Source organism: Salvelinus fontinalis, chromosome 30 (genome assembly GCF_029448725.1).
Source record: "Salvelinus fontinalis isolate EN_2023a chromosome 30, ASM2944872v1, whole genome shotgun sequence".
Lineage (NCBI taxonomy): Eukaryota > Metazoa > Chordata > Actinopteri > Salmoniformes > Salmonidae > Salvelinus > Salvelinus fontinalis.
In genome coordinates, this window is record NC_074694.1 from 28,835,630 (window position 1) to 28,861,470 (window position 25,841).

General features: G+C 45.4%; 1 protein-coding gene across 8 annotated transcripts in view; it reads right to left on the minus strand.

Annotated features, from left to right (window-relative positions):
* The window catches only part of LOC129828967 (trinucleotide repeat-containing gene 6B protein-like), a 35,573-nt gene extending 32,909 nt beyond the window's left edge, over positions 1-2,664 (minus strand). For 2 of the 8 annotated variants that reach the window (XM_055890316.1, XM_055890314.1), the window contains exons 1-3: positions 2,192-2,664; positions 570-657; positions 123-144 (exon numbers count right to left, since the gene is read on the minus strand). In XM_055890316.1, the coding sequence (XP_055746291.1) occupies positions 123-144; positions 570-626 (79 nt within the window). In that variant the 5' untranslated portion in view covers positions 627-657; positions 2,192-2,664. The remainder of the gene's footprint in view (positions 1-122; positions 145-569; positions 658-2,191) is intronic. The other 6 variants (XM_055890320.1, XM_055890315.1, XM_055890319.1 and 3 more) reach the window with 3 other exon arrangements.
* Positions 2,665-25,841: the final 23,177 nt, after the last annotated feature.

A 25,841-nucleotide genomic window follows, 5' to 3' on the forward strand; every position in this document is an offset into this window, starting at 1 on the left:
AAGTTCCTCGTTGGTTGTCGCAAAAAGAAATGATAGCGATGAGAACGACAAGACCGCCATAATTAGACAGAGAAACACGTGCGACAGGTGAATCTAGCAGAGGACACAAAGACACCACTCACCTTTGTTTTTTTGCTCTGCAACCTGAAAGCCAAATATGGAGATATTAATTAATTTGTTAAAGACATTCAAGTGAAAGACAAACAGAACTGTATGAACGGCAAAGTAGGCCAATGAAAGAGTCAAATGTGTGGCAGTGGCACTGGCTGGTTGGAGTACTGTGGCCTGGACAAAGTGCCAGGCATAACAACACTAATGAACAATCTATTATTCATTACATTTAATTTATTGAGACGTGTTGTGTGTATTGTATACAACTTTACAATACTGAATATGCCCCAGCTGGCCAGGTCATCACAACTTGGTGATATCATGTAGCCTATAATCTGGTTCATCAGAATACTATTGTGTCAAAACAAAAGTTCTAAGAAAAACAATAAGACTGCAACAAGTTAAACTGAGCATCATTCTGGGCAAAGTTGTATGTTGACGTGGAAATACATCTTTACCTTCTGAGATGCTTCCCTTTTCCTTTTGTCGTCTTTCTTCCTTTTCTTGTCTTCCATGAACTACTGTTCCCTTTCCTGATACTCCTTTCTGGGGGAGAGAGGAAATAGAAGAAACACATTATAAACCGCAAACCAGTGCAACTGTCCTTAGAACAATCTGTATACTGGCTTGAGCCACAATGATTTACAGGTTCAGAAGATTGCTTGGCAGGTGCTGTACTGTTCATAGGGTAATTATCCACATAATACACCTGCAGGAAATTTCAGGCTTATCCTCCCCTCCAAGCCTTGTGAGTTAGCCAGTAAAAGGATGGAGTGTTCAGGTCTTGTTCTAAGCTTCGAATGCTAAAGGCCTAGTCCTGTTGACAAAGCAGGGACACACTTTCTAATGCCTTGTTTTCAAACTATGACTTAACGCTAGCTAGCCTATACCATGACAGCACTGTAAGGGATCTGAAGTATGGCTGCCTTGACACACCTATTAAAATGCAGTTACTGTTTCTGAAAGGCCAGATATACTAAACGGGTTGGTATTTATCTTAAGTAAGTAAGCATTCAAATAAAAAACGGGGCATGTAACGTTACATCACAAAAATACATGAACTGCCAGCACACTCATTGTTGATAAGAGTCAAGGTGACACATTGCCGTGGACACAATGATCTGAAAATGACCTGTAAAGACAACGAAACTGATCATGATGCGAATGTGCAGCTATCTGGCCCTTATTTATCAGTGACATAGTTAACGTTAGAGGCTATGGGGGCTCAGTATGAGCCACAGTTGTCATGATTTCGGGAGCTCGGGGTAACTACTGTCAGACTTATGTAGCTAGTTACGTTAGCTGCAACAGCTATCCTTCATGCACGCACGTAACCTTTCGTGCATGGGAATAAGCAACTAGCTAGCTAGCTACCTTTGCAAGTATGAAGGTACAACAATTATTACAATATAACTAGCTAATGCTAAACCCTGCTGATGGTGGCCATTCAGCAACCGTGGCTCACAACCAAAACGCTGCATGTCGATGGATGTTAGCCATCGTTATGAAACTATGGCGGGCTAAAAATGGACACATGACACGGACACCAGGCTCAGATCACAAAACCCGAGGAGCTAACGTTATCTATCCACGCAATACAGGTAGTTCACTGACTAACGGTAAATGGACCAACATCTTCATATTTTAGTGTACGCGAGGTCTTGCACCGACCTAGCAAGGTAAAAGAGAAGTAGCTAAATTAGCTATCTGCTGTGTCGACCAACTACACACCCTGTAACTAGTTGCTAAACTAGCTAACACCATCTTTGTTTTGTGATTTTAAATACAAGTATGCCAGCATTATTTGCTGCAGGATTACTACCCAGGCTCCGGATTTATATTGCTACATTGGTCTGCTCGTGACTGAAGTGTCAAGAGAACTTCTCCAGATGCTCACTCGCGCGACGACATCAATTCTGTAGCATGCTAGCTAGCCATATTTTAGCACCGATGTCGACAGAAAATTGCTGCGTTGCAAGACTGTTAGCAATAGCCTCTTATCTATGGAATATGCATATTATTGCAAAATATGCATGCAGTTAACCAACAACTTTACAAATAGTGACGAAGATATACTCACCTCAGGAATCACATATGAAATAGAGCTAGCTAACTAAAGCTAAGATTATTTCCTCTTTCATCTGTGACTGAAGTGCTTCAGTGCGAAATCCTCGTTTTTTTTTTGTCATTCGAGGCTACTTGAAAATCAGCAGCCCCTAAACGAATAATGAGGTAACGTTATGTGGCTAACAAAGAAATATGCTTGTTGGTGCTCTTGATTTCTAAGTAAGTACTATGATAATGTAAACCTAGCTAATGTGCAGAAGAATTCGTTTTTAAAGCGCTGGAAAGTCAGTTGGTTGACGGTCGGCCATTTTGCAGCTATGAATCGAATGTCTCGCCAGCAGCAAGCTCTCTCTGGTGGGGGTGAGGGAGATTTTTGTCCTTCAATTAGACAACTGTGGAGTTAGTTTCATACAGCATCATTACCGTTAGACAATAATTCCTTCGTCAAATAAAATACCAGTTTTAATGAATGTCATGGGTTGATCAAGTATGGACACTGTGTGCTGTTAAGGGCTGTCTTTGTAATGACGTCGTATTTCAAAAATGTCTGCCATAAATATGCTACAAATGTTTTAATTTCATGGATTTGGTATTCTAACTGAAACGTTTAGATGCCCCCCGCCCTTCCCATATTATTTAGAGGCATTGATTGTAATGCACTTTTTTTGTGCTGCAGTATTGACTAAACCCTGAGAGTGGCGCAAGATTTCACACTACACATTTCTTGCTTATTTTCGCCCCCAAATAATCCGCCCGTTTGCTGTCTGTCTGCGAGGCGTTTGTGTTCCTTTGTGTTGACCTTGTCAGGGATACAGTATTTTGGTTGCAACAGTGGTGAAATTCTAATTTGAACTGATTACAACTATATTTCAAATATACAAGTACAGTTGTCTTCTTTAATTACTTGGATGCTGTCTTTAATTTATTTTTTGTCTATCAAGATAGAGTGATGGAGGAAGAAAAGGTTTGAGCAGGTGAACCAACAGAAGACAGGCCAGAGGAAAGAAGGGCCAGGGAAAGTCAGGAACATGGGAAAAATATAAAATCAACATGCAACAATTTAAACGATTTGACTCAATTACAGTTCATTTAACAAAATCAGTCAATTTAAATAAATAAATGAGGCCTTAATCTATGGATTTGACATGACTGGGCAGGGGTGCAGACATGGTTGGGCCTGGGAGGACATAGGCCCACCCACTTGTGAGCCAGTCCCAGCCAATCAGAATGAGTTTTCCCCACAAAAGGTCTTTATTACAGACAGAAATACTCCTCAGTTTCATCAGCTCCCTGGGTGGCTGGTCTCACGATCCCGCAGGTGAAGAAACCAGATGTGGAGGTCCTGGGCTTGCATGGTTACACGTGGTCTGCGGTTGTGAGGCCGGTTGGACGTACTGCAAAATTCTCTAAAATGTTGTTAGAGGTGGCTTATGGTAGAGAAATGGACATTACATTCTTCGAGAATAGAGAATACGATAGACATCAAGAAAGCCAGTCAGTTGATTATTGACAAGTTTTTCCAACACTTGATAAACAGGGAAAAATAGAAATTGGCCTGTAACAGTTAGGATCAGCTTGATCTCCCCCATTAAATAAAGGATGCACCGTGGCTGCCTTCCAAGCAATGGGAACCACCCCAGAGAGGAGAGACAGGCTTAGCAATGATAGGGGCTGCAACCTTAAAGAAAGGATCTAAACCATCTAACCCAGAAGTTTTTGGGGGGTCAAGTTTAATGAGCTACTTTAGCACCTCAGACTCAGTGAAATTTTGTAGCGGGGAAGGGGGAAAAGAGGGAGGAGCACCAGGGCTAGTCGCATTAGAAGGGGCGGGAGATGAGGAGATGTTGGGTGGGCAATTTTTATTTTTATTTTTTTTATTTCACCTTTATTTAACCAGGTAGGCTAGTTGAGAACAAGTTCTCATTTGCAACTGCGACCTGGCCAAGATAAAGCATAGCAGTGTGAACAGACAACAACACAGAGTTACACATGGAGTAAACAATAAACAAGTCAATAACATGGTAGGAAAAAGAGAATCTATATACAATGTGTGCAAAAGGCATGAGGTAGGCAATAAATCGAATAATTACAATTTACCAGATTAACACTGGAGTGATAAATCATCAGATGATCATGTGCAAGAAGAGATACTGGTGTGCAAAAGAGCAGAAAAGTAAATAAATAAAAGCAGTATGGGGGTGAGGTAGGTAAATTGGGTGGGTAGTTTACAGATGGACTATGTACAGCTGCAGCGATCGGTTAGCTGCTCGGATAGCAGATTTTTAAAGTTGTTGAGGGAGATAAAAGTCTCCAACTTCAGAGATTTTTGCAATTCGTTCCAGTCGCAGGCAGCAGAGAACTGGAAGGAAAGGCGTCCAAATGAGGTTTTGGCTTTAGGGATGATCAGTGAGATACACCTGCTGGAGCGCGTGCTACGGGTGGGTGTAGCCATCGTGACCAGTGAACTGAGATAAGGCGGCACTTTACCTAGCATAGCCTTGTAGATGACCTGGAGCCAGTGGGTCTGACGACGAACATGTAGCGAGGGCCAGCCGACTAGGGCATACAGGTCGCAGTGGTGGGTCGTATAAGGTGCTTTAGTAACAAAACGGATGGCACTGTGATAAACTGCATCCAGTTTGCTAAGTAGAGTATTGGAAGCTATTTTGTAGATGACATCGCCGAAGTCGAGGATCGGTAGGATAGTCAGTTTTACTAGGGTAAGTTTGGCGGCGTGAGTGAAGGAGGCTTTGTTCCGGAATAGAAAGCCGACTCTAGATTTGATTTTGGATTGGAGATGTTTGATATGAGTCTGGAAGGAGAGTTTGCAGTCTAGCCAGACACCTAGGTACTTATAGATGTCCACATATTCTAGGTCGGAACCGTCCAGGGTGGTGATGCTAGTCGGGCGTGCGGGTGCAGGCAGCGAACGGTTGAAAAGCATGCATTTGGTTTTACTAGCATTTAAGAGCAGTTGGAGGCCACGGAAGGAGTGTTGTATGGCATTGAAGCTCATTTGGAGGTTAGATAGCACAGTGTCCAGGGAAGGGCCGGAAGTATACAGAATGGTGTCGTCTGCGTAGAGGTGGATCAGGGAATCCCCCGCAGCAAGAGCAACATCATTGATGTATACAGAGAAAAGAGTCGGCCCGAGAATTGAACCCTGTGGTACCCCCATAGAGACTGCCAGAGGACCGGACAACATGCCCTCCGATTTGACACACTGAACTCTGTCTGCAAAGTAGTTGGTGAACCAGGCAAGGCAGTCATTAGAAAAACCGAGGCTATTGAGTCCGCCGATAAGAATATGGTGATTGACAGAGTCGAAAGCCTTGGCCAGGTCGATGAAGACGGCTGCACAGTAATGTCTTTTATCGATGGCGGTTATGATATCGTTTAGTACCTTGAGCGTGGCTGAGGTGCACCCGTGACCGGCTCGGAAACCGGATTGCACAGCGGAGAAGGTACGGTGGGATTCGAGATGGTCAGTGATCTGTTTGTTGACTTGGCTTTCGAAGACCTTAGCTAGGCAGGGCAGGATGGATATAGGTCTGTAACAGTTTGGGTCCAGGGTGTCTCCCCCTTTGAAGAGGGGAATGACAGCGGCAGCTTTCCAATCCTTGGGGATCTCAGATGATACGAAGGAGAGGTTGAACAGGCTGGTAATAGGGGGTGCGACAATGGCGGCGGACAGTTTCAGAAATAGGGGGTCCAGATTGTCAAGCCCAGCTGATTTGTATGGGTCCAGGTTTTCCAGCTCTTTCAGAACATCTGCTATCTGGATATGGGTAAAGGAGAAGCTGGGGACGCTTGGGCGAGTAGCAGCGGGCCGGGCGGGGCTGCTGGCCAAGGTTGGAGTCGCCAGGTGGAAGGCATGGCCAGCCATTGAGAAATGTTTGTTGAAGTTTTCGATTATCACGGACTTATCAGTGGTGGCCGTGTTATATAGCCTCAGTGCAGTGGGCAGCTGGGAGGAGGTGCTCTTGTTTTCCATGGACTTTACAGTATCCCAGATCTTTTTGGAGTTAGAGCTACAGGATGCAAATTTCTGCTTGAAAAAGCTGGACTTTGCTTTCCTGACTGACTGCGTGTTGGTTCCTGACTTCCCTGAACAGTTGCATATCACGGGGGCTCTTCGATGCTATCGCAGTTCGCCACAGGAGGTTTTTGTGCTGGTCGAGGGCAGTCAGGTCTGGAGTGAACCAAGGGCTATATCTGTTCTTGGTTCTGCATTTTTTGAACGGAGCATGCTTGTCTAATATGGTGAGGAAGTAACTTTTAAAGAATGACCAGGCATCCTCAACTGACGGGATGAGGTCAATATCCTTCCAGGGTACCCGGGCCAGGTCGATTAGAAAGGCCTGCTCGCAGAAGTGTTTCAGGGAGCGTTTGACAGTGATGAGGGGTGGTCGTTTGACCGTGGACCCGTGGCGGATACAGGCAATGAGGCAGTGATCGCTGAGATCTTGATTGAAGACAGCAGAGGTGTATTTGGAGGGCAAGTTGGTCAGGATAATGTCTATTAGGGTGCCCATGTTTACGGATTTGGGGTTGTACCTGGTGGGTTCCTTGATGATTTGTGTGAGATTGAGGGCATCAAGCTTAGATTGTAGGACTGCCGGGGTGTTAAGCATATCCCAGTTTAGGTCACCTAACAGAACAAACTCTGAAGCTAGATGGGGAGCGATCAATTCACAGATGGTGTCCAGGGCACAGCTGGGAGCTGAGGGGGGTCGGTAGCAGGCGGCAACAGTGAGAGACTTATTTCTGGAGAGATTAATTTTTAAAATTAGAAGTTCAAACTGTTTGGGCATAGACTTGGAAAGTATGACAGAACTTTGCAGGCTATCTCTGCAGTAGATTGCAACTCCTCCCCCTTTGGCAGTTCTATCTTGACGGAAAGTGTTATAGTTAGGTATGGAAATCTCAGAGTTTTTGGTGGCCTTCCTAAGCCAGGATTCAGACACGGCAAGGACATCAGGGTTGGCAGAGTGTGCTAAAGCGGTGAGTAAGGCAAACTTAGGCAGGAGGCTTCTGATGTTGACATGCATGAGGCCAAGGCTTTTTCGATCACAGAAGTCAACAAATGAGGGTGACTGGGGACATGCAGGGCCTGGGTTTACCTCCACATCACCCGAGGAACAGAGGAGCAGTAGGATGAGGGTGCGGCTAAAGGCTATCAAAACTGGTCGCCTAGAGCGTTGGGGACAAGGAATAAAAGGAGCAGATTTATGGGCGTGGTAGAATAGATTCTGGGCATAATGTGCAGACCAGGGTATGGTGGAGCACGGGTACAGCGGAGGCAAGCCCAGGCACTGGGTGATGATAAGAGAGGTTGTATCTCTGGACATGCTGGTCTCAATGGGTGAGGTTGACCGCATGTGTGGGGGGTGGGACAAAGGAGGTATCAGAGGTACGGAGAGTGGAACTACGGGGTCCATTGCAAACCAAAACAATGATAACTAGCCTGAACAACAGTATGCAAGGCATATTGATATTTGAGAGAGACATACAATAAGGCATAAAGTGATTGCAGGTCATGATTGGGAGAGCTAGCTAAAACAGCAGGTCAGATAACAGCAGCTAGTCGGCTAACACAGCAACAGAAGGTAAAAAATGGCGACGACTGGGCAGAGAGGGTCGGATTAACTACACACAGATCCTGAGTTAAGGCACAGAGCCGACAGATAAAACACAAATAAACAGAATGGAGTACCGTGAATTAATGGACAGTCAAGCAGGCATAAGCTATGTAGCCAAGTGATCATAGTGTCCAGGGGCCAGCCGTAGATGAAGTAGTGAGGCCTCCACTAAGCTAGCCCGCGGCGTTTAAAGTTAGTAGCCCGGGGGGGTGGTCTGCTCAGACGGAGGGGGTCTGCTCAGACGGAGGCCGGTTGAGGGCACAGCGGATGGGGTATTTGTCTGCAGACCAGACGTGGTCGTGTCGACAGAGAATCCAAGCCGGATGGCGGTGGCGAAAGAGAGGTTGTGAGTTGTAGAATTGTGTTTGCTAACTGGTGCTAGCTTCGTGATTCAGACAGCTAGTCATGGGTAGCAAGCTAGCAGAAGATGGAGGTCTGTTTTTAGCCACGCCGTGCAATTCCGTCGGTAGATTAGTGGGGTTCCGTGTGGTAGAGGGGACCAATCCAGTTGTCAAAATAGTTATAGTGGCCTAAGAAGATTGTTCGATAGACCTGTTCAGATAGCAGCCGATATGCTCAAGACAGCTAACGATTAGCGGGCCGCAGTTAGTATATGGACGTTCAGGTTACGTCGCGATGGAGGGGCCGGTTGAAATACTCCCTCGGGCAGATAACGTCGGTATCCCAGTCGTGAAGGCCCGGTGGGGCTCCGCATCGGCAGTAAAACGGGTCCGGATAGGTGATTGTAGCCCAGGAGTGGCTGATGGCACTCTTCAGCTGGCTAGCTCCGGGATAATTGGTGTTTGCTCCGGAATTGATGTTAGCCGATAGACACTCGGATAGCAGCTAGTTAGCTGCAAGATCCAGGTGTAAATGTCCAGAGCTTGAGGTAAAAATCCGGGGATATGGAGAGAAAAATAGGTCTGGTATGCTCTGGTCTGAGTCGCGTTGTACAAAACTGGCAATAGTTTTCCGAGCTAAAGGATAGCTGATGAGCGCTAGCTGTGGTTAGCTGAACTATTAACGTTAGCTACTAACGTTAGCTTGTGAGCTGGCTAACTTCTGGTTAGCTTGTTAGCTTCTGTTGTAGATTTCGGATACGAGGTGAATAATACTTTTGAGGAAGAAAAAAAACAGATCCGCACCACATTTGGTGAGGTGGGTTGCAGGAGAGTGTTTTGAAGTTGAGTTTTTAAGAAGAAAATAATATATATATAAAAAAGATATGCGAAGAAAAATATATATACACGGGACAAGACGAGGACAATGGACATCTGACTGCTACGCCATCTTGGAATGAGGCATGGCTGAGTCAAATAGGAATCCTGACTTAATGAAATGGTGATTAAAGAGCTCAGCCATGTACTCCTTGTCAGTAACAACCACATCATGGGACATGGGTAGCTGTGATGAAGAGGGTTTATTCTCCAGGTCTAACCGTTTTCCAGAACTTTTTGGGGTTAGACCCACAGAGAGAGAACTGCTCCTTAAAGTAACTAACTTTGGCCTTCCAGATAGCCTTAGTGCACTTATTTCTCATTTGCCTGAACGAGATCCAGTCACCCTGAGTATGTGTGTGCCGAGCCTTTTGCCAAATGGAATTCTTGAGGAGGAGTAACTCTGCAAGATCATGGTTGAAACAGGGGCTGAACCTGTTTTTTTTTCTCATTTTCTTTATGGGGTGTATTATACCACTGAAAATATACAAAAAGGTCCAAGCGTCTTTGACAGATGGGATCAAGCTGATTCTATAACTCACTCCAGACCTGACTGCCCTCGACCAGCACAAAAACATCCTGTGGTGAACTGCAATAGCATCGAAGAGTCCCCGCGATATGCAACTGTTCAGGGAAGTCAGGAACCAATATACGCAGTCAGTCAGGAAAGCAAAGGCCAGCTTTTTCAAGCAGAAATTTGCATCCTGTAGCTCTAACTCCAAAAAGTTCTGGGATACTGTAAAGTCCATGAAGAACAAGAGCACCTCCTCCCAGCTGCCCACTGCACTGAGGCTAGGTAACACGGTCACCACCGATAAATCCGTGATAATCGAAAACTTCAACAAGCATTTCTCAACGGCTGGCCATGCCTTCCTTCTGGCGACTCCAACCTTGGCCAACAGCTCCGCCCCCCCCGCTGCTACTCGCCCAAGCCTCCCCAGCTTCTCCTTTACCCAAATCCAGATAGCAGATGTTCTGAAAGAGCTGCAAAATCTGGACCCATACAAATCAGCTGGGCTTGACAATCTGGACCCCTATTTCTGAAACTGTCCGCCGCCATTGTCGCACCCCCTATTACCAGCCTGTTCAACCTCTCCTTCGTATCATCTGAGATCCCCAAGGATTGGAAAGCTGCCGCGGTCATCCCCCTCTTCAAAGGGGGGGACACCCTGGACCCAAACTGTTACAGACCTATATCCATCCTGCCCTGCCTATCTAAGGTGTTCGAAAGCCAAGTCAACAAACAGATCACTGACCATCTCGAATCCCACCGTACCTTCTCCGCTGTGCAATCCGGTTTCCGAGCCGGTCACGGGTGCACCTCAGCCACGCTCAAGGTACTAAACGATATCATAACCGCCATCGATAAAAGACAGTACTGTGCAGCCGTCTTCATCGACCTGGCCAAGGCTTTCAACTCTGTCAATCACCATATTCTTATCGGCAGACTCAGTAGCCTCGGTTTTTCTAATGACTGCCTTGCCTGGTTCACCAACTACTTTGCAGACAGAGTTCAGTGTGTCAAATCGGAGGGCATGTTGTCCGGTCCTCTGGCATTCTCTATAGGGGTACCACAGGGTTCAATTCTCGGGCCGACTCTTTTCTCTGTATATATCAATGATGTTGCTCTTGCTGCGGGCGATTCCCTGATCCACCTCTACGCAGACGACACCATTCTGTATACTTCTGGTCCTTCCTTGGACACTGTGCTATCTAACCTCCAAACGAGCTTCAATGCCATACAACACTCCTTCCGTGGTCTCCAACTGCTCTTAAACGCTAGTAAAACCAAATGCATGCTTTTCAACCGTTCGCTGCCTGCACCGCACGCCCGACTAGCATCACCACCCTGGACGGTTCCGACCTAGAATATGTGGACATCTATAAGTACCTAGGTGTCTGGCTAGACTGCAAACTCTCCTTCTAGACTCATATCAAACATCTCCAATCGATAATCAAATCTAGAGTCGGCTTTCTATTTCGCAACAAAGCCTCCTTCACTCACGGCGCGAAACTTACCCTAATAAAACTGACTATCCTACCGATCCTCGACTTCGGCGATGTCATCTACAAAATAGCTTCCAATACTCTACTCAGCAAACTGGATGCAGTTTATCACAGTGCCATCCGTTTTGTCACCAAAGCCCCATATACTACCCACCACTGCGACCTGTATGCCCTAGTCGGCTGGCCCTCGCTACATGTTCGTCGTCAGACCCACTGGCTCCAGGTCATCTACAAGGCTATGCTAGGTAAAGTGCCGCCTTATCTCAGTTCACTGGTCACGATGGCTACACCCACCCGTAGCACGCGCTCCAGCAGGTGTATCTCACTGATCATCCCTAAAGCCAAAACCTCATTTGGCTGCCTTTCCTTCCAGTTCTCTGCTGCCTGCGACTGGAACGAATTGCAAAAATCTCTGAAGTTGGAGACTTTTATCTCCCTCAACAACTTTAAACATCTGCTATCTGAGCAGCTAACCGATCGCTGCAGCTGTACATAGTCCATCGGTATATAGCCCACCCAATTTACCTACCTCACCCCCATACTGCTTTTATTTATTTACTTTTCTGCTCTTTTGCACACCAGTATCTCTACTTGCACATGATCATCTGATGATTTATCACTCTAGTGTTAATCTGCTAAATTGTAATTATTCAATTTATTGCCTACCTCCTCATGCCTTTTGCACACATTGTATATAGATTCTCTTTTTTTCCTACCATGTTATTGACTTGTTTATTGTTTACTCCATGTGTAACTCTGTGTTGTTGTCTGTTCACACTGCTATGCTTTATCTTGGCCAGGTCGCAGTTGCAAATGAGAACTTGTTCTCAACTAGCCTACCTGGTTAAATAAAGGTGAAATAAAAAAAATATATATATTTTTTTTTACAGAGGCCAGGTCATGAAGGTTTGCTCATTCAAGTTTTTTAGCAAGCGTCTATGACAAATCAGGACAGGTTGTTGCACTGAGCAGCCATTACGAACACAAGCTGTAAAACAGTGATCACTAAGGTAATTACAGAAAACACCAGACTGATACCTATCAGGATTATTTGTGAGGATAACATCAATGACAAACATTGGCAGTAGAATGGCCCTTACTGAAGAGCTCAGTGACTTTCAACGAAGCACTGTCATTGGATGCCACCTTTCCACCAATTCAGTTCGTCAAGACTGTTCTGCTAGAGCTGCCCCGGTCAACTGTAAGTGCTGTTATTATGAAGTGGAAAGTCTAGGAGCAACAACGGCTCAACCGCAAAGTGGTAGACCACACAAGCTCACAGAACTGGACTGCCGAGTCCTGAAGCGCATAGCACATAAAAATTGTCCTAGGTTGCAACACTCACTACTGAGTTCCAAAATGCTTCTGGAAGCACTGTCAGCACAAGAACTGTTTGTTGCGAGCCGAGCAGCCATACACAAGCCTAAGATCACCGTGCGCAATGCCAAGCGTCGGCTGGAGCTTGCCACCATTGGACTGTAAACAGTGAATCACGTTTCACCATCTGGCAGTCAGACGGACAAATCTGTGTTTGGCAGATGCCACAAGAAGGCTACCTGCCCCAATGCATAGTGCCAACTGTAAAGAGGCCTCTTAGTTCCAGTGTAGGGAAATCTTAACCGGACATCATACAAATGGTCAGTTGTTCCTTCAGCTAACTTTACCAGCAGAGGGTGCTATGGACACAGAAATACACTATTATGCCAGACCAATAAGCCATTGAAGCATTCTGTTTACTGTAACATGAGTGCTGGTTAAGGCGGTAAATACTCGTTATTTAGGCATAGGAACTTTTATATGAGGGACCTTTTGGATCCAGTCAGGCTCTAACAGGGCAAAAATATTTTAAAACCTGTTATAGGATCCTATGCCTAATGTTTGATATAGTCATTCTACCCTAATCTAACAATGTATTTCTCTCCCACTCACTACCATTCCTCTCTCCATTCTCATCATTATAAAATGTGAAATGGGAGACCCTGGCCTACTGTACTCTTCTGTCCCCCCCTCTCCCCCCTGGCCAGCTGTTGAATACATACGCATCCTTTGGTGCAGACAGCTGCCCATAGCAGGAGGTCCAGCACAGTCACACCAGATTACATAACACCTCCCCCATGAGACACAACACCATCACACACCATACTGGCGTGGGAGGTATGTTTAGGCGTACATCTATACATCATGGGAGATATGCCATGGACATCATTTCTCTATCATGTACAGTGTGAAACCATTTCCACAAAGAGTAGTATATAGGCTACTGGATAGCAATGATTGAGTCAGAGAAAGGCATGACCAATGAAGTCCTGAGCAGTGAAGGCTATGGCTAACATATAAGTGCCTCCTGCCCTGTAACTCTGAAGCAGGCTTTACAATTACAGTGCTGTATGGGGTGGATATCTAATATCTCCCTGATACCTTAGAAACACTCCATCATGAATACTTCTTTTCACCCTAATACATTTGATTCGAGCAGGCTTTACACTTACAGCCAGTCTGAGCTGTCTTCTATACTTATACTGCAGAGCGTCATTGAGCGTTGAGGGAGAGGCAGGAAACACGTCTTTCTGCGGGGTTTGAACAGAGACAGGAAGTGGAGGTGCCTGGCCCAGGAATGTCTCTGCCTCTCTGGCCCCGCCTACAGGAAATGCCAGTCCGCTGCGCGTCTGGATCAACAGGCTTCTGGAGGTCCTTAGACAGGGGACTGGAGTGCATCACAAATAACACCCTATCCTCTATATAGTGCAGTACTTTTGACCAGAGCCGTTTGGGCCCTGGTCAAAAGTACTGCACTATGAAAGGAATAGGGTACCATTTAGGACTAACCCTGGAGTGAGAAAGAGCAGGGCAAGGGGTACGACCCAGTGAGGGGGCAGAATAGGCTGGGTGACATTCTTATAGTTTGGGTGTGATATTCCGGGAGAGGGGGGTAGGGGAACAGTAGTAACACACACGCAACCACATCCTCTGCTCCCTTGGTGGTTTAGGGTCCAAATGTGAAGGAATTCATAAGAGATACTACATGACGTTGTCCTACTTTCATAAATCATATACCTCCTATTCGTCCTCTGGAAACATGGAGGTATTTGAGCTGAATGTGCCCTCTGCTACTTGGAAGCTCAAGTTCAGCTCAGTGAGTAGTCCTCCCTCTCTGTCATTACATTTTGATGAGAGTATTTTCCATAGCAGCCTAAAGCCACCAATCTAATTATAAGACATTGTAAATACTTCCAGATATTCTTGGTTAGACCATGCAATGTCATGGTGGAAGACCACTCGACACACTAAATAAAAGGATTCTGACTAACCAACCATTGGATGATCAGTTATTTGACTCACTTTCCATCTGCATCTCATTGACGAAACACTCCTATTAAAATATAAGTATCATTCAAATTCAGAGGATGAAGTTATTCGAATATTTAAAACTTACTTCAACATTTACGTTATTCTACACCGATCTCGACAAACCATTTCTGTATGTACCTCACTTTGTGTACTGGGGCATTGTCATGCTGAAACAGGAAAGGGCCTTCCCCAAACTATTGCCCCATGTTGGAAGCACAGAAACGTCTAGAATGTAATTGTATGCTGTGGCATTAAGATTTCCCTTCACTGGCCTCCTGAGTGGCGCGACTAGGAGACCCATGAGATGGTGGACAATTGGCCCAGTGTTGTCCTGATAAGGGAAGGGTTTGGCTGGCCGGGATGTCCTTGTCCCATCGAGCTCTAGCAACTCTTGTGGTGGGCAGGGCACATGCATGCTGACATGGTCGCCAGTTTGACGGTGTTTCCTCCGACACATTGGTGCGACTGTCTTCCGGGTTAAGCGAGCAGTGTGTCAAGAAGCAGTGCAGTTTGGCAGGGTCGTGTTTCGGAGGACGCATGACTTTTGACCTTCGCCTCTCCCGAGTCCATATGTGAGTTGCAGCGATAGGACAAGACCGTAACTGCTAATTGGATATCACGAAAAAGGGGTAAAGAATATAATAATATTTATAATAATATTTCCATTCACTGGAACTAAGGGGCCTAGCCCTAACCATGAAAAACAGCCATTAATCCTCAGACCATTAATCCTCCTTCACCAAACTTTACAGTTTGCATTGGTGCAGGTAGCGTTCTGTCATTCGCCTTAACGCAGATTCATCCATCGGACTGCCAGATAGTGAAGCGTGATTCATCACTTCAGTGAACGCGTTTACACTGCTCCAGAGTCCAATGGCGGCGAGCTTTACACCACTCCAGACAACGCTTGGCATTGCGCATGATGATCTTAGGCTTGTGTGTGACTGCTCGGCCATGGAAACCCATTTCATGAAGGTCCTGACGAACAGTTCTTGTGCTGACGTTACTTCCAGTTTGGAGCTCAGTAGTAAGTGTTGCAATCGAGGACAGGTGATTTTTAAGCACTCGGTCCCGTTTTGTAAGCTTGTGTGGCCCACCACTTCCTCCTAGACGTTTCCACTTCACAAAAACAGTACTTACAGTTGACCAGGGCAGAAATTTGATGAACTAACTTGTTGGAAAGGTGGCATACTATGACGGTGCCATGTTGAAAGTCAGTGAAATCAAAATATACAGTATTTTAGATTTGAGATTCTTCAAAGTAACCACTCTTTGCACAATCTAGGCTGTCTCATCGTCGTGGGTGATCAGGCCAACCACCCTCGTGTCATCAGCAAACTTTTATTTATTTATCATATATTTTTTTTAACCTCTATCTCCCCAATTTCGTGGTATCCAATTGGTAGTTACAGTCTTGTCTCATCGCTGCAACTCCCGTATGGACTCGGAAGTGGCAAAGGTCGAGAGCCGTGTGTCCTCTGAATTACAACCCAACCAAGCCACACTACTTCTTGACACAATGCCCACTTAACCCGGAAGCCAGCCACACCAATGTGTTGGAGGAAACACCGTACACCTGGCGACCGTGTCAGTGTGCACTGCGCCCGGCCTGCCACAGGACTCGCTAGTGAGCGATGGTACAAGGACATCACTATCGGCCAAACCCTCCCCTAACCCGGACGACGCTGGGCCAATTGTGCGCTGCCCCATGGGTCTCCCGGTCGCGGCCGGCTGTGACAGAGCCTGGATTCGAACCCAGAATCTCTAGTGGCACAGCTAGCACTGCAATGCACTGCCTTAGACCACTGCGCTACTCGGGAAGGCCCGTCAGCAAACTTAATGATGTTGTTGGAGTCATGCACTGCCACGCAGTTGTGGGTGAACAGGGAGTACATGAGGGGACTAAGCACGCACCCCTGGGGGGGCCCTGGGGTGAGGGTCAGCTTGGTGGATGTGTTGTTGCCTACCCTCACCACCTGGGGGCGGCCCGTCAGAAAGTCCAGGATCCAATTGCAGAGGGATGTGTTCAAGCCCAGGGTCCTGAACTTAGTGATGAGCTTGGATGGCACTATGGTGTTGAACACTGAGCTGTGGTCAATGAACAGCATTCTCACATAGGTGTTTCTCTTGTCCAGGTGGGAGAGGACAGTGTGGAGTGCAATAGAGATTGTGTCATCTGTGGATCTTTGGGGCGGTATGCGAATTGGAGTGGGTCCAGGGTGTCTGAGATGATGGTGTTGATCTGAGCCATGACCAGTCTTTCAAGGCATTTCATGGATACAGATGTGAGTGCTACGGGGCGACAGTCATTTAGACATGTTCTTGGGCACAGGGATTATGGTGGTCTGCTTGAAACATGTAGGTATTACAGACTGGGTCAGGAAAAGGTTGAAATGTCAGTGAAGACACTTGCCTGATGGTCAGCGCATGCTCTGAGTATGCGTCCTGCTAATCCATCTGGCACCACGACCTTGTGAATGTTAACCTGTTTAAAGGTCTTACTCACATTGGCTATTTATAGGGAGATCATACAGTAGTCCGGAACAGCAGGTGCTCTAATTCATGGTTCAGTGTTGCTTGCCTTGAAGCGAGCATAGAAGGAATTTAGCTCGTCTGGTAGGCCTGTGTCACTGGGCAGCTCGCAGCTGGGTTTTCCCTTTCTAACCCTCGATAGTTTGCAATTCCTGCCACATCCCTGCCATAGTCCTGTATTGACGTTTTGACTGTTTGATGGCTCGTCAGAGGTCATAGTGGGATTTCTTATAAGCGTCTGAATTAGTGTCCCGCTCCTTGAAAGTGGCAGCTCTAGCCTTTAGCTCAGTGCGGATGTTGCTTGTAATCCATGTTTTTTGGTTGCGATATATACTGTACATACGGTCACTGTGGGGACGACTTCATCGATGCACTTATTAATAAAGCTGGTGACTGATGTGGTAAACAATGTTATCGGATGAATACCAGAACATATTCCAGTCTGTGCTACCGAAACAGTCCTGTTGCTCTAGGTTACTCAATAAGCAGTACATCCACAGCTGCCGACTCGTTGTATAAATCTTCATCCAAATCGAGGTTTGTGATCACTGTTCTGATGTCCAGAAGCTGTTTTCGGTCATAGGCGATATATATATTTTTTTTTAAAGTGAAGCTCAACGTAAAAAAAACACAAAATAGCAGAATTGGTCAGGAGCCCGAAGACGGCAGCTATCCACTGCGGCGCCATTGTCTTCTTTTGTGTGTACGTGTGATGTGTGTGTGCATGTGTGTGTTTGTATGTGAGAGAGGGGAGGAGGGCAGGGGCAGGATTGTCTTTAGCTGGGCAGTAAAGGCCCTGCATACGTGGCTTATAGTCAGGCTTTAGCACCAAGCCAAGCTCCATATCCACAGTCTGACTGTCCCCATGCCAGCAGCTCCCAATGAAGATACCATACACACATACACAAACACAAAAACTCCCACACTTGCACATACACACTCAAACTAAAGTTCCTCAAGTTATGGTAAGTGTACAACAGGTTGGAGTCCCTCCTGCAATCTCAGCATTACAGTGAATTTGTTCCAAACTGCCCTGTACATCATAAATCAAACCTAAGATATGGCATTCCTTCCTTCCTTGTCTGTGTGTGCATGCATGCGTGCTTTCCTCCCTGCGCGTGTTTTCATAGCATTTTTGCCATTCATTTGTGTGGTCATGTGGCATATCTTTGTATACAGTAACAAGCAGTGCTTTGAGTGGCTGTCTTAGGAGAGTAGATGCAAGCTATAAACAGAGCTGTTGAAAGGAACATTTATGGTAAGTAAGCACTATCAAGACATACAAAATTATTTAAGACATAAAAGAAATGTGTTTAAACCTCTCAGCAGGGTCAATGTGGATTTTACATGCAGTAAACCAGTGTCTCTGTGGAGAGAGTTGGGTCTCTATATAAGGAGGCTTCCTGTGCCTCACTCTGTCCCAAATGGCACCCTATTTCCTATATAAGGCCCTGGTCAAAAGTAGTGCACTATATAGGGAACAGGGTACCATTTGGGATGCAGATTCTCTCTCTGGACCTGGCCTCAGGGTAAGTAAGGAATGCTACCCAGTGGTGGCTAGGCCTGGGTAGAAGGTCTGGGCAGAGAGCCATGCAGAGACCGGCTGTCACAGCACAGTAGTAGGACTACCACAGTCTCCTCTCAAGGTTAGTCCACATCAGGCCCTGTCTCTGTCTCTGTCTGCCTCCCTGGCCTGGCATCATCCCTACACCACCATCTGTCTTTCTGAGAATACACCAATACAAAGACCAGTACAGACTAGAAAAGATACCAGCACAGACCAGTACAGATACCAGAGAGGACTAGTTAGAATAGCAAAGATCAGCACGGATCTTCACATAATTGACAGACCAGATGCAAAGACCCGAGCGGTCCACTTCAGAGACCAGCATAGAAGAGTGAACAGCAGCACATACCAAACAGCACAGAAAAGCTCAGACCACAGGGACCCATTGGATGAAGATAACAAGTCCAGCTGTTTGTTTCTCATGGCAACAAAAGTTATGTTGGTTGTTTCTATAATTCTGGAGAGCAAGGACCTTTTAGCGCCCTCGTTGTTGAATAGAAAAATGGCCAATCTCTGCCCCCACCACAGAATGGGTGACCGCATGCCTCTTTTTCCACTTACATGCCCACTGTCATAAACACACACTCTACTGTTAGGATGCCACTCTTCACCACATGTTGAATACTAATTACTCTGAGGTGAATACAAAACACACACAGACACTGTCTCAGAATGTCAGTTTTTGGGAGAGAGTGTTATCCACATGTTGACTAACGTACAAACACATACATTACATTTCAGTATGTTGCATGTCTTTTGCACGCAGGGAGGAATCAAGAGTGTGCCTGGTTTGTGTGTGTGTGTGTGCGCCACTGTGCATGCTATGAGGAATGTCTGTGATCTTGAATTTTGGGCTCCCGAGTGGCGAGGCGGTCTAAGGCACTGTATCTTAGTGCAAGAGGCAACACTACCGTCCCTGGTTCGAATCTGGTTGTGATTGGGAGTCCCATAGGGCGGTGCACAATTGGCCCAGTGTTGTCCGGGTTTGGCCGTGGTAGGCCGTCATTGTAAATAAGAACTTGTTCTTAACTGACTTGCCTAAGTTAAATTAAATAAAATACATTTTGTGGACCACTGGCCTGAGAGGCTGACCCTTTATGTGTCTGCTCCACGCCTGACTACACACACACACACACTGCACCACTCCAGACACAGACACACACTCTTGACCCCTCCTGTTCCCTGCTCCTCGGATATACGGCTCAAACTAAATAAACACATACAGTTTATGTAGCTAAGCCCCCCTTCTCTCTGTTATCACATGGACAGATACAGGCTTAGAGGACAACACTGGCTTTTTCCATAAGATCCCTAATAACTGGGACCTAGAGTCTCAGCATAGTCCTGTGAACTCAGACACGTCACCTTTACAACAAAAGAGAGGAGGGTTGGGGCTGGGATGATCCATTTGCTTAGGATGGGTACGAAAGGATGAAATATCTATTGTGGGAGAGATCCAAAGCTATTTGGAGACTGTGAGATATGTGTCAGACGATTTCTGTTTGTGAGTGTGTGGGTCTTTTGAGAGAGAGAGTGGGTGTGTGTGTGTGTGTTTCAGTCCGTTTTCCTGTTTTAGTCTTGCACGAGCATATAGCTGGACCTTATAATAGCCCATTGTCTCTGGTCCCCGCCACATTTCCTTCCAGGTCAGAATTCACGGAAATAGGGACACAGTCCAAACAAATACCAACAGCTACACCTCCATCACTACCCCACTACTGCATCGCTGGAGGAACCGTGTGCCTACAGGGGTCTTGTTCCCCAGAGGAAGCTAATCAACGTCGCACCCTGACCTGAGAAAAAGCCACATGCAATTGTGCTTGGGTGTGGGTACATAGAGATAAATGGGGGGGATGAGGGTTTTAAAATGAAACCAAGACTGTGATATTCAATAGTAGCCCATGTAGTTTGTTTGGTCCTAATCCAAGGTAAGGATTTGAGGAAGGTAAATTGATCCTAGATCTGTGCGTACAGATCTGTGCGTCCACCCAGAGAGGTTCCACAGCAGATCATTGGACTCAGGGATATAGACTGGGTACCAGGGATACAGGCCTCTCCTGTACATCCCCTCCACCTCCAAACCTTCCCTTCTGAAGGCAACATCTGGGATTTATAATAACCAAATCCAGCTCTGCTCTCAGCTTCTAATAGAGCTCAAATACCGCGGCTGCATGGCCAAGGGTCTCTGTGTCTATGCTTTGGCTGCTCTGACTGCTCCATTACATAAATATTTGCTTTCTGGGAAAACAAAAGAAGGAGAAAATTACCCAACATGTTAACTGTTGATGTCCCTGCTGTTCAGAGACTAGAAAAACAGAAAGTTGATATAGAGCAGTTTCTTTCATGATGTGAATGTAAACATATAAATACATAAATACACACACACTTGCACACACACGCAAGTACACACACAAACCTTTCCTCCGCTAAGCCCGTGGCAGTATAGGAAAGGAAAGAGTAGGTCAGGAAACAGACTTCATGAAAACAAGAATTTGGGGATTTTTCATCTGGCCACTAAGATTTCACTGCGACTGCAGTAAGTCACTCCAAAACATATCAAACCCTGTGCGATACTCCTGGAGAAGATGTACTATACCTGTGGTCCCTCCAGACTTCTCCCTCCCTCAGACGGCTGAAAAACACAGTAGTTGCTGTTATTTTAGAAGTCAAATTAGTTTGGACCTCAACATAGAACCTCATTGCAGCTCAGATGAGTAATTGAAAACAGTTGTTAAGCCCACAATTAAGCATTCACTGCAATAAAGCTAGGAAGATATTGGTTAGCGGTATAATTTGAATTTAACTAACTTAAGTTACATTTGTGGTGTAAATTGCAATTTAAAAGATAGTGTCATCATGGCACTTATTAGTAGTAGACCCAGTCCAAGATCTCCCACAAATGGTGTGTCTATGTTATTAGCAAACTGTTGCTGGACCATTTGCAACGCCACTTTTTTTCAAACCATTACATATACATTTGTGAGGTTGCTTATTACCTGAACATTTTAAATGATACAGTAAGATGAGCATCCTGCTAAATCCTGAAGTAAATCATTAAATTTAACAAAAAATGTGATGAGGCGTTTGGTAAAAGGGTTTCAACATAGCTGGCAGACCTTCTACACTGTGTGAAAGTTATTTCCTGGAAAGACATCTCTGTTCTGTCTGTGATATATTCATCACATTTTACAGGCCCCTTGAAGAATGTAAGAATATTCAAACTGATCTCCTATCCAATTACAATGACACAAACTCAAGACACAAATCACAAGCAAAGGTTTGGAAAAGATTGGCACATTTACACTTCTAAACACAAAACTCAGGAGACAACAGGAGACAACATGGGCTTATACTATGAACCAGACATACCCACAGCCATGTACACACCTGCCCCTACTAAACAGCCCAAAAACAAAACACACAGTCAGTCCACTAAAAATGACAACCTGTGAGGCACGTTTGTCTCTCTTTGGTTCTCGACCTCAACCTCTCTCTCTCTCTCAGTTGTTGTTGCTCTGGTTATTGTGTAATTACACCCTCAACATGCTCAGGAAGCCAAACAGTTATCTGTATCTCTATATAGGAATGGTGGCCCAGTCTAAACACGGGATACCGTGTTTGTGTGCGTGCGTGCGTGTGCATGTGTGTAGGATGCTGTGGTCTGACAGTAGCTCGCCTCGCCGGCTGGTTACTGTGCATGGAGGACGGAGGTTGCTCTCATCGCACACTATCGCACAGCTGATACACAGTGCTGATGGGCCGTAACACAAGGAGGGAGAGAGGAGAGAGAGGCAGACAGAGGGTAAAGAGATACAGAGAGTGTTTAATGTCAAGACAACTACCAAAGACCACCAAAAAACAAAACAACAATCAAGACAATTATCCAAACCTAAAAGAGAATGTAGTGTGTTACCGCCAACTGTGTTGTTCAGTGTGTGTGGGTGACTGTGTGTGTCTGTGCATGCATATGTGTGTGAGCTCCTGTGGGACTATACTGAAGTTTAGCCATAGCTTTGAAGCCTGAGAACCAGAGGTTTTCCCCTTATGATAATTTGGGGAGAGTGTTGAATCCCCTGGCCAGTCATAGAAACATGTCAGTGATTGTTAAACAATGAGGGCGAGGGGGACTTGATACAGTACAACTGCTGGGCTATGGAGAGGGTGTGCAGGTCAAATGTAAGGGTGCCAGTATTACGGTACTGGGTGTGATAATTACCCAAATTGTGAGTCCACAGGGCCCTTTGAATGATTGACTTAAACCTCATCTGAGAGAGTGAGGGAACGAAAGAGCTAGTCAGACAAAGGGAGACAGAGAGAAAAATAAAAAGGATTACATTTGTAATCTTGCCTCCCTGTGGGGACCCATTTATCTGAACAGTGTCCAAAATCGGTGGGCTTTTTTGTACAAATAGCTGGCATGCTTCAGCACGGGGTTGTTTATCTTGGGATGGAGAGGGGGGGTAGTACGGAGGGATTCAGGGATAGCCTGTGAGAAAAGAAGGAGAAAGCAGACCCAAATAGATGGATTGGAAGATAGAGTATGGGCTTATACAAAAGCAACAGAAGAAAGAAAGACAGAGAGGGAGAGATGAGAAAGATGAGAGACAAAAAAAAAGAAGTAGACCTAAGCCTGATGCTATCCTTTGATCCATCCCGTGTTAAACCAGATTGGAAAGCCGGATCGGTTTGCTTCAAATTGCTGACGTCACAATGCTCCTTGTCACAAGATAGATCACAATATCAATCAGGCATTGAACCAAGTTTGGGGGCGAAAAAAATTATAATTTGGTTCAAAAACCTAGAGCTGTGCACAGCAAGAGGTTTGTATAAGTACCAGCCTTGTCAACGTCTCATGCCACACCATTTGAATCAGAGAAGCATAGGTAGAGGTGGCAGCTGAACACAGCACAGACCATATACAGCCCTGCCATCCTCACATGCCCTACTCTACTTGTTTATACTGATACAGGTGTGTGATCCACAATGGCCAGGCAGACACCTCAGCGAAGGCTTGAGGTAGACATTGTTGTTAGGCACAGATTTGGATCAGCTTATTGTTCCACAGGACTACAGCCTGTGTGGAGGGGAAAAGCATAACTGACCATAGATCAGCACTGAGGGGAAACTTTGTCCAACATTTAAGTGATGAGATGAGGAAGGGTGTTATCTTGGTTTTTACAGTTCTACGGAGGTGGTGTGTGTGTGTGTGTGTGTGTGTGTGTGTGTGTGTGTGTGTGTGTGTGTGTGTGTGTGTGTGTGTGTGTGTGTGTGTGTGTGTGTGTGTGTGTGTGTGTGTGTGTGTGTGTGTGTGTGTGTGTGTGTGTGTGTGTGTGTGTGTGTGTGTGTGTGTGTGTGTGTGTGCGCGCGTGCGTGTGTGTTGGGAAAGTGGTAAAACATGAAGAGTGGTTGTCATCAAAACTCGAACAGCCTTGCCAGAAGCTCAGGCCACCTGGGAGTTGTTACTACTTAGCGGCCGACACATGAAATACTTTGAAGACCGTCTTCAGGATACTTCTGTGTTCCTGTTGATAAGACCGTAGTATCCTGTTGAACATGCCAGCATTGGAAACTGGAAATTGGTTTCATTACTGTGTATATGTATATGCCTCACAAGTCCTCAACTGGCAGCTTCATTAAATAGTACTCGCAAAACACCAGTCTCAACGTTAACAGTGAAGAGGCGACTCCGGGATGCTGGCCTTCTAGGCAGAGTTCCTCTGTCCAGTCTCAACGTCAACAGAGTTCCTCTGTCCAGTGTCTGTGTTCTTTTGCCCATCTTAATCTTTTATTTTTATTGGCCAGTCTGAGATATGGCTTTTTCTTTGCAACTCTGCCTAGAAGGCCAGCATCCCGGAGTTGCCTCTTCACTGTTGACATTGAGACTGGTGTTTTGCGGGTACAATTTAATGAAGCTGCCAGTTGAGGACTTGTGAGGTGTCTGTTTCTCAACCTAGACACTCTAATGTACTTGTCCTCTTCCTCAGTTGTGCACCGGGGCCTCACACTCCTCTTTCTATTCTGGTTAGAGACACTTTGCGCTGTTCTGTGAAGGGAGTAGTACACAGCATTGTACGAGATCTTCGGTTTCTTGGGAATTTCTCGCATGGAATAGCCTTCATTCCTCTGAACAAGAATAGACTGACGAGTTTCAGAAGAAAGTTCTTTGTTTCTGGCCATTTTGAGCCTGTAATCGAACCCACAAATGCTGATGCTCCAGATACTCAACTAGTCCAAAGAAGGCCAGTTTTATTGCTTCTTTAATCAGGACAACAGTTTTCAGCTGTGCTAACATAATTGCAAAAGGGTTTTCTAATGATCAATTAGCCTTTTAAAATGATAAACTTGGATTAGCTAACACAACGTGCCATTGGAACACAGGAGTGACGGTTGCTGATAATGGGCCTCTGTACGCCTATGTAGATATTCCATAAAAAAATCTGCCGTTTCCAGCTACAATAGTAATTTACAACATTAACAATGTCTACACTGTATTTCTGATCAATTTCATGTTATTTTAATGGACAAAAAAAAGTACCTTTTCTTTCAAAAACAAGGACATTTCTAAGTGATCACAAACCTTTGAACGGTAGTGTATATATATATATATATATATTAGGGGGTATATCAGCATTAATATTGCAGGTAGATTGTGGCTTCTATCAATGTAATTGTCTGCATCATTTTCAATCTCCCAAGATATTTTTTAATTCTGCAATAATTATAGACATACTACAGTCAGTGTCCAGATTTCTAATTAACCCATCTGAACAGTAGGCTATCGTTCCTTTGACGTGCCATAGGCCTATTTGAAGTCCTCGTCTTCTGACTGTCAAATTTGTATAGCGCGCCTTAATCATCACACATAACATAGCCAGCCCTGCTATTATCCTCTTTTACCACCTCAACTCCGGCATTGTCCTTTTTGCCTCAGTGGATCAAATCAAATTAAATGATATTGGTCACATGCAGTGAAATTCTTACTTACCAGCCGATTCCCCAAATGCTGAGTTTAAAAACGGACAAAGATTTGCTAGATAAAAAAAGGAAATAATAACACAATAAAAACAATAACGAGGCAAGGAGTACCAGTACGGAGTCAATGTGCAAGGATACAAGGTAATTGAGGTAATACAGTATGTACATGTTAGTAGGGGTAAAAGTGACTAGGCAATCAGGATATATAATAAACAGAGTAGCAGCAGCATATGTGAAGTGTGTCTGTCTCTGTGTGTGTATGTGTGGAATGTCAGTGCAGTATGTGTGGAATGTCAGTGCAGTATGTGTGAGTGTCTGGGTAGAGTCTAGTGAGTGTGCATAGAGTCAGTGCTAAACAATGAAGATTTTTTTTTA